At 46.4% G+C, this 9690-nt stretch overlaps 1 protein-coding gene across 1 annotated transcript; it reads right to left on the bottom strand.

The window, feature by feature from the left end:
- Window positions 1–8448: 8448 nt before the first annotated feature.
- Window positions 8449–8840, bottom strand: LOC147975264 (uncharacterized). The gene is made up of 2 exons (XM_087520337.1): window positions 8799–8840; window positions 8449–8748 (listed from the first exon to the last, which is right to left on the bottom strand). The coding sequence occupies exons 1-2, from the start codon at window positions 8838–8840 to the stop codon at window positions 8449–8451; spliced, it is 342 nt and encodes a 113-aa protein (XP_087376463.1).
- Window positions 8841–9690: the final 850 nt, after the last annotated feature.

Raw genomic sequence — 9690 nt, 5'->3', positions numbered from 1 at the left:
TCACTCCTCTCTATCCACCCCGGAAGTACAAAGATGTACCAGGACCTCAAGCAGTCGTATTGGTGGACTAGAATGAAGCGCGAGATTGCTCAGTTCATGAATGAATGTGATGTCTGCAGAAGAGTGAAGGCAGAACACCAACGACCAGCTGGTCTCCTACAACCTCTTGCCATTCCAGAGTGGAAGTTTGACCACATTGAGATGGACTTCCTGACTGGATTTCCAAAGTCCAAGCGTGGCAATGATGCTATATTCGTTGTCATCGACAAACTCACTAAAGTGGCTCATTTCCTTCCTATCAAAGAGTCTATCACTGCAGCTCAATTGGCAGAGCTTTATACCTCTCGGATTGTCTCTCTACACGGTATTCCGCAGTTGATTTCTTCAGATCGTGGCAGCATCTTCACCTCGAAGTTTTGGGATTCTTTTCAGAAGGCCATGGGCACCAGCATTCGTTTCAGCACAGCTTTTCATCCTCAAACTAGCGGCCAAGTTGAGCGTGTCAATCAGATTCTCGAAGATATGCTCAGGGCTTGCGTTATCTCTTTCGGTATGAAGTGGGAAGATTGTCTTCCATATGCCGAGTTCTCCTACAACAACAGCTTTCAAGCGAGTTCGAGCAAGGCCCCATTTGAAATTCTCTATGGCAGGAAGTGCCGTACTCCTCTTAACTGGTCAGAGACTGGTGAACGTCAACTTCTTGGAAATGACTTGATCACAGAGGCAGAAGAGATGTGCAAAGTCATTCGTGATAACCTCAAAGCAGCGCAATCGCGCCAGAAGAGCTACTATGATAGTAAGCATCATGATTTGGCTTTCGAGATCAGAGACCATGTTTACCTCCGCGTCTCTCCAATGAGAGGTACTCGTCGCTTCGGTATCAAAGGGAAGCTTGCCCCTAGATACGTGGGTCCTTTCAAGATCGTCAGCAAGAGAGGCGATCTCTCCTATCAACTCGAGCTTCCCTCCAACTTTGCAAACGTGCACAATGTGTTTCACGTCTCTCAGCTCCGCAAGTGCTTCAAGACCCCTGACCGCACCGTCAACTTCGAAGACATTGATCTCCAAGAAGACCTTTCATATCGTGACCACCCCGTTGCTATTCTTGAAGAAACTGAGCGCAAGACTCACAACAAGTCTATCAAATTCCTCAAAGTCAAGTGGTCACACCATTCCGACCATGAAGCCACCTGGGAACGCGAGGATCACCTCCGTTCTGAGTACCCGGAGTTTTTCCAATCCTAGATCTCGGGACGAGATCCTTTCGTAGTGGTGGAGTGTTGTAACACCCCGGATGTAATTTACCTTATATTTATCCCAACTCTTGCCGTTTCCGGCACTAAGTTGTTTTATTTCCTCGGTGTCGGGTTTTTGTCTCCGTGTGTTGTTGTCTTTGTCATGCATCTCATATCATGTCATCATGTGCATTGCATTTGCATACGTGTTCGTCTCATGCATCCGAGCATTTTCCACGTTGTCCGTTTTGCATTCCGACGCTCCTATGTCCTCCGGTGGTCCTTTCTACCTCTTTTCGTGTGTGGGGGTTAAACATTTCTGGATTGGACCGAGACTTGCCATGCGGCCTTGGTTTACTACCGGTAGACCGCCTGTCAAGTTTCGTACCATTTGGACTTTGTTTGATACTCCAACGGTTAACCGAGGGACCGAAAAGGCCTCGTGTGTGTTGCAGCCCAACACCCTTCCAAACTGGCCCAAAACCCACCTAAACCTCCTCCATCATCTCGGTCGTTCGATCATGATCGCGTGGCCGAAAACCGCACCTCATTTGGAGCTTCCAAGCTCCCTCTACGTCTATATATAGATCCCCTCTCGAAATCACGGGTCTTCTCCCCCCGAAACCCTAAAAACCCTCACGCCGCCGCCGGACACGTCCGATCCCGGCCGGACGCATCATCGTGGCCAACCGCCGACCGCCATGTGTCGCCGCCACACCTCTCCCGCCGCCGGCCCGGGAAGCCCACTCCGGGCCCCCGCGAGCCCATCGTCACCACCTCGACCGGCTGCCGCGCCCTTCCTCCGCCCGCGACCCCGCCGCCGTCCTCCTCCCGTCCGGCCGCCCGAGGCGCCCGGCGCCGCCGCCCACCAACTCCGACGCGCCGCCCGACCGGCTGCCGCGCCCTTCCTCCGCCGCGACCGCCGCACTCACCTTCTCCGGCACCCTCGCCGCCCCGGACCGCCGCCGCCTCCGGCGCCGACCTCGCCGCCCCGGACCGCCGCGTCCAAGTTCGGCGACGCCCGCTGCCTCCGGCAACCTTGATCCCTTTTGGCTCAAGGTCACTAAGGGACTTTTGTTAAGTGCTTTGAGTAGCTTCATGCCGTGCCTTGATTTGCCATGTTAAGTTCCTGTAGCATGTAGTTTTCATGCTCTAAAGTGAGCTTCCTGATGATAAATTCCAGACTTGTGTTAATTTCACTAAGTCTGAAACCTGTTATCATTTGCTCTTTTGCCATGCTTGTTTGAACCTATTAATGGATGAACTAGCCGTAGCTCAGTGTTCATCGATCTTTTGTCAAGCATCATGAGTGGATCCCTGTCATGTATTTTTTTGTCATGTTTGAGTGCTGTAGCATATTTATCTTGATGCATTTAGTTGGTCACTTGCTGATTATCGCAGACCGGTGCCATATTTGTTTTGCTTGCCATTTCCAAACCGTGCAAACGATTCCGGTGATCTTTATATAGATTTCAACCGTAATCACCTCACCTTTCCAGTGGCACTCTTGGATTTCGAAGTAGAGGCCAGGTTCAATCATTCCTTGTCAAATCTTGCATATGCATCACATACCGCATCCCGCATATCATACCATGTTTGCATCATGTTGTTTGAGCATTGCACGTGGTTGATTGCGTTCCTTTTTGCTTTTTTTTCTTGTTTGGGTAGAGACGGGAGACGAGTTCGTGAACGAGGAGCCCGTTGAGTTCGCTTACGAGGATCAAGTCAACTCTGAGAACTTTGCAGGCAAGATGACCATAACCTCGAAATCACCTCTATCTTTGCTTGCTAGATGCTCACTCTTTTGCTATGCCTATGCTACGATACCTACCACTTGCTTACCATGCCGCCCAAATTGCCATGTCAAACCTCTAACCCACCATGTCCTAGCAAACCGTTGTTTGGCTATGTTATCGCTTTGCCCAGCCCCTCTTATAGCGTTGCTAGTAGCAGGGGAAGATTGGAGATCGTTCCTTGTTGGAACATTGTTCATTGTTGGGATATCACCATATTATCTTGTTTATCTTAATGCATCTATATACTTGGTAAAGGGTGGAATTCTCGGCCTTTTTCCTAGTGTTTTGTTCCACTCTTGCCACCCTAGTTTTCGTCATATCGGTGTTATGTTCCTGGATTTTTGCGTTCCTTACACGGTTGGGTTATAATGGGAACCCCTTGACAGTTCGCCTTGAATAAAACTCCTCCAGCAATGCCCAACCTTGTTTTTACCATTTGCCACCTAGCCTATTTTTCCCTTGGGTTTCCGGAGCCCAAGGGTCATCTTTATTAAACCCCCGGGCCAGTGCTCCTCTGAGTCTTGTTCCAAACTAGAGCCCCTTGCAGCGCCACCTCGGGGAAACTCGAGGGCTGGTTTTAGTTGTACGGATTGCTTATTTAAGTGTGCCCTGAGAACGAGATATGTGCAGCTCCTATCGGGATTTGTCGGCACATTCGGGCGGTGTTACTGGACTTGTTTTACCATTGTCGAGGATGTCTTGTAACCGGGATGCCGAGTTGATCGGATTGTCTTGGGAGAAGGAATATCCTTCATTGACCGTGAGAGCTTGTGATGGGCTAACTTGGGACTCCCCTGCAGGGATTTGAACTTTCGAAAGTCGTGCCCGCGGTTATGGGCAGATGGGAATTTGTTAATGTCCGGTTGTAGATAACATGAAACTTAACTTAATTAAAATGCACCAACCGCGTGTGTAACCGTGATGGTCTCTTCTCGGCGGAGTCCGGGAAGTGAACACGATGTTGGAGTAATGCTTGATGTAGGTTGTTCTAGGGTCACTTCTTGATCATAGTTGTTCGACCGTGCTTTTGCCTTCTCTTCTCGCTCTCTTTTGCGTATGTTAGCCACCATATATGCTAGTCGCTTGCTGCAGCTCAACATCATACCTTGTCTTACCTATAAGCTTAAATAGTCTTGATCGCGAGGGTGTGAGATTGCTGAGTCCCCGTGACTCACAATTTACTTCCAAAACCAGATGCAGGGACCGATGATACCGTTCCAAATGACATGACCGAGCTCAAGTGGGAGTTCGATGAAGACTCTCGCGGTTACTATGTGTCTTTCCCAGATGATCAGTAGTCGTGCCCAGTTGGGGCGATCGGGGACTTTGTCGCATGTGGGGGTTGATCTTTATTTTGGTACCATAGACGGACCATGAGTGTATTGGATGATTGTAATGTTATTCATGTATTTGTGTGACGTGGCGAGTGTAAGCCAACTATGTATCTTTTCCCCTTTTATTTATTTACATGGGCTGTTGTGAAGATTACCTTACTTGCGACATTGCTTTCAATGCGGTTATGCCTCTAAGTCGTGCTTCGACACGTAGGAGGTATAGCCGCATCGAGGGCGTTACACGTTTACTCTATAATTTGTTAATTTTTAGGAGTTTGTTTTCAATTCCTCTTATTTTGATTCTACGGGCGGGAGAGCTTGGTCCGCTCCTCTGTTCTTGACGATTTTTTGGATTTTGCGCGTCCATGCGTGTTTGAATATTGTAATTAGTGTTGCTATAGGTTTGAATTCATTGTATTGTGGTTATAATTGTAATTTTGTAATTGCAATTTTTAAACGAGAGCTGATGTTGTTCGTCCAGTTGCCGTGTCTTCCATGTAATTTTTTGCGGGAGTATTTTTTTGTTTGTTTAGTGGTTGGACAATTTCTAGGCATACGTTGTTTCTAGAGTATTTTTCCATAGTCTACCGCATGTCTGCAGTTCTACTGTTTTTAATTTTATTTGCTGTAGTTGTGGCATACGTTATTGTGCACTGCATTTTTGTTAGTAGTGTACTTCATTGTAGCTACTTTACATTTGTTATTGTAGTTTATGAGATTTCTGTTTTCTTAAACTGAATTTTGTGTTCTATAGGACTTCATAATATGCACTTCCGTACTGCATTAGCAGTGTGGTTAATGTTTCTACTGTGGTGTTAGAATGGATGGTCCATTTTATGCTTGTGTTAGCTGAACAATTATTATAAGAATTATTTTTGATGTGCATACTATGAGAATTGTTTTTGAACATCATATGTTAACTGCAAAGTTTCGACCATTTGCATTTCCTTGTTTCTATTCAGAGGACTGCTTTTTTATTATTAGGACCACACTATGTGCTTGAGAGAACTGCATTACTACCTACAACAACTTGTCTAAAAAGGATGATAAAATGATGCAGTTGAGGTTGCATACTTTAAAATAGACATCGTTCAAAGTGTCTGATGGACATAATTTTAAAAGCATACAGCATAATCAAAGCATTATAAATATTGTTTGCTTCATACTAGACAGCCTAGAGTGCAAATATTGTAAACTTGAGGGAGTCTTCTGCTTTGTAGAAAAACACCATGGCCACTTCTCCGACGTCAAAGCCATTCTGGGAGGCAAAATCTTTCCAACCAGTAGTTATGTTGATGCAGTCTTCAGAGTCGATGTGGTAGTCAGCTTGCATGTCTGCATATCCATTCTTGTGTTGTGTCTCCAAAGTAACCTTCCCTGAACTCGGAGCATGAAATTTTAATGTGGATGGTAGTTTCTGCATATTGTAATGGGTGTTAAAAGAATTTTATAAGTAAACAGCGAATGTTTTTCTTTTATACTTAGGATGATGTGTTTATGTTGACTTAAATAGTTACACATATATGAGTGCTATTTTCTAATGTAGTTCAATGTATGAAGAAACTTACATACGGAATTGACCTCTAGTTTTACTAGGATATATAGTATACTGCAACATGCTTGTACTGCAAGGTCAGTTACAGTGTACTTCTCCAGCATGTCAACAGAACTGCATCGCTGATCTACTAACCCTTTTTTTGTCGATACCTGGTGTGGTACTGAAGGAAAATAGGTGGAAGCATCTATTGTTAATAGCTAACAAATCTGAACAACAATACAAATTATGTTTTGTATTTTTGTTGATACTATTGAACAAATTGATTGAACTATAAATTCATATGTGGATTTGCAGGCTAGATTATGTCCAGAATTGTGAGGGGAAAAACATACCCAACTTTCCTGCAGATCTGCGGTTGTGAGGCGATGAAGAAATGGCGGCCGAAACCCCCTGTTGGGTATCACCAGGCATCCGAGCATGCTGCGCCACTCGGTGTTGGTGAGCTCCAGACCATCTGCGTACACGCATGTGTCTGCTATGGGCGCCATCCTTGCCAAACACCTGCACTTACAGTCCATGGCTGGTTTAGTGGAATTCCAGCGAAGAGTTGGGGATGGGATGAACTCTAGATCTACGATTTGAAGAAAAAAGAGTAACGGGGGGAGGAGTTGTGTTAGTCTGGAGCACGAATGGATACGTTTTTATGCAACCAATTGAGCAATGGAAGTAATAAATGTTTGTAGTTGGTGTTAGGTGGTGGATTGGTTCTAATTTAGTGTCGTCGAATGCATTTGAGTAGCAAAAAGGACTGCTTACGTAAAAATAGCGAACTGCATTTGTCATATATCAAGAGAAACTGCGGAACGTTTGGTTGGGCCTGCGTTTTATGTATGGTATGTGGGTTTAAAAAAAAATCAGTTGCCTTTCTTTTGTGTGTTGGGCCTATGTTCGTGGAGTGAAGCACATTGGGCCCAAGACATCCTGTGAGCACGGCTGGTTTCCGGTGCGCTGTGTGCAGCCTAATGTTTAGTCCCACCTCACCCGCGCAAGGCGCGCCCGACCTGTTTATAAGCGCTGACGGGGCCGCTGTATCGAACTCCCTTGGTTACTTATTTGAGCGCTTATACACGGCGCTCGCTGCTCTATGCTCTCTGACCTATGGGCCCTTGTGCTCCCGGCCCTACGCATCATGGCTCAGAACGACTCGCCTCCCATTGGCGCAGACCTACTACGAGACTGGCTAGGGCCGGCTGCACCTGGGTGGTCAATTTTTTTTTCTATTTTGCTTTTTTTCAATGTGAGGGCGCGCACTGCTTATGAAACCGTCCTTGCACTGCATTGATCAGTGTTCTGTACTGCATGTGCAAGCATTCCTTACTACATGTACATTTTCTCATTTTTTTTGTTTTCTTGTTTTTGCTCTTTTGTAATCTTTTTTTCCAGTGTAGGGGAGTGCACTGCTTAGTAAACATATCTGTACTTCATTGATTATGTTCCTGTAGTGCACGTTCATATTTTTCTGCACTACATTTTTCAATGTAGAACCATGCACTGCTTTGTAAACCACGTTTGCACTGCACTGATCAGCGTTCTGCACTGCATGTGCACGCCTCTACATTGGAGTGCACTGCATGTGCACGCCTCTACATTGGAGTGCAGTGTGCACGCCTTTACATGCACAGTTCTCATTTTTTGTTTTCGTGTTTTTGCTCTTATGTTATTTTTTTCCAATGTGGGGGAGTGCACTGCTTAGTAAATCATTCTTGTACTACATAGATTTCGTTTGTGTGTTGCACGTTCATATTTTTTCGGCACTACATATGCAGATTGCATTTTTCTTTTTGTGTTTTTTCTCTTATCTATTTGTTTTTCCAAATTTATGGGCGTGCACTGCTTTGTTATTTATGTGTAAACTTCATCTTGACAAAGTCTGTGCTGCATTGGTACACAACTTGCACTGCATGTGTCCTTTTTTGCACACTGCTCGAATCTAATGATACATGAGCAAACAACAGAAAGCAAATTGTCACAGGCATTCTGTACGATAAGTTCATCATTAGCGAACTAATTTCAACGGAAAGCAATCTAACATAATCAAAGTTCACATCATTACAAGCGATTCTGCATGGGAAGTAAACTAAGTTCAGCAAAAGCAAATGACCACAAGCAAACTAACGATACATAAGCAAACAACATAAAGCAAATTTGATGATAATTCAAAAACGACGATGGCCTTGGTGGATCTTTGGCCGGCACCATCTTCTTCTTCACCAGTTAGCGCATGCAGCGTCTCCCCATCCCCAGCTGGTCCTGGCGCACTTCTTGGGTGGCTCCTCCTTCTCCAGCTTTGCACGGCGAAGCCCGTCTTGAGTGAGGGTGATGCGGTTCCATATCTCGTACGCTGCATAGGCGTCCTTTGTAGCATACTCGATGTGCCTCCTGGACAGAGGCAGGGTGGCCTAGCGCTTGTGCTCGTCGTCGGTGATCTTCTTCTTCATGTTGTTGTAGTAGTCGTCGATGAGCATGCCGGAGACGTCTCCAAGGGAGTCCAACTCCTTGGTTGCCTTGGGCACCCTCCACTCCTTCTAGATGTCGACGAAGTTGGCGACCTCCAGATTGACGCGATCCAGCCTTTTTTTGTCGCTGTCGATGGAGAAGCCTGCAAAGGTGTACCTGGGGTCGGCGAGGAAGTTGTCGAAGACGGTGCACCTTTCAGAGCCGCTCAGTTGGAAGAGCAGCACCAGGTGTTTCTTGCCGATGGAGAGTTGGCAGAGTGCGGGTTTCTGCGTCGCTTCAGGCTCGTTGTTGTACTCGAGATCAATGCCGACAATCTTGTGGCGCTGGAGGCTGAGGTGGCGCTCGTACTGCGTGAGGGTGATCGCCACCTGTTCTCGTCGTTGGTGTGGATGATGTGCAACTTGGTGTTGCCGTGTGCCTCCACGGCCTCCACGTCCTTGTACTCATCGGCGAACGTCATCGCCGGTAGTGGGGCTTGGTGTTTTTGCATGGAGATGGATGTGACGGAGCGATTTGGTGGCAGCGTGATGGGTACTTGTGTTGTTTGTGGATGAGATGGACTATGGCAGGGGTCTGAATTTAAGGGGAGGCGCGGTGTGGGATGGCCGCAGCGGATGAACTGCACGATCTCGGCGACGATGCGGTTTGTGCAGATCGTGGGTTGGTGTTGCGTCTGTGATCGTGGGCTTGTGACGATGGAACCGCTCCGATTGGGCGGTTGTATGCGAACGTGGTTTTTTTTATCAGTAGATTTTTTTAACCACCACTTTTCTGTGCGAACGGGCTTTTTTGTGACGTTTATATGTATCCTGCATGACAACGAAAGTGCATTTGTTGTAGTACCGCACTACATCATGTGCAACAGAGAACTGCATGGTGTCTACAGGTGCGTACTTCACAGTATTTTTTACGTGTCCTTGCTGGAGCCCCTGAATAAAGTATAATGTATTCTGCATTTTTACGAGTTTTTTACTGTGATCTATACCGTGTTTTCATTCTTGTAGGTAATCCGCAACTGGATTTTCTAAACCGTACTTCTTCGTGTACCTAAAAGGACTGGATCCTTGTAGTGATGCGTACTGCATCAATTTTTTTGCCTATACTTACTGCAGTCCCTGTACGGGAGGGGTAAGGGGGGTTGCCCCCCCCCCACATTTATTTTTTTGAAGTTATTGTTTTTTCTTAATGGGCCTTATTGGGCTATGTTCGGGAAGTGAAGACGCATTTGGGCCCAAGTCGGCCCGGTAGCACGGCCGTTTACCTGTGCGCTGCGTGCGGCCTAATGTTTAGTCCCACCTCGCCCGCGGAAG

Source organism: Triticum urartu, chromosome 4A (genome assembly GCF_056163025.1).
Source record: "Triticum urartu cultivar PI428250 chromosome 4A, HENAU_Tu73, whole genome shotgun sequence".
Taxonomy (NCBI): Eukaryota; Viridiplantae; Streptophyta; class Magnoliopsida; order Poales; family Poaceae; genus Triticum; species Triticum urartu.
This window is presented reverse-complemented; position numbering and strand designations above follow the sequence as displayed.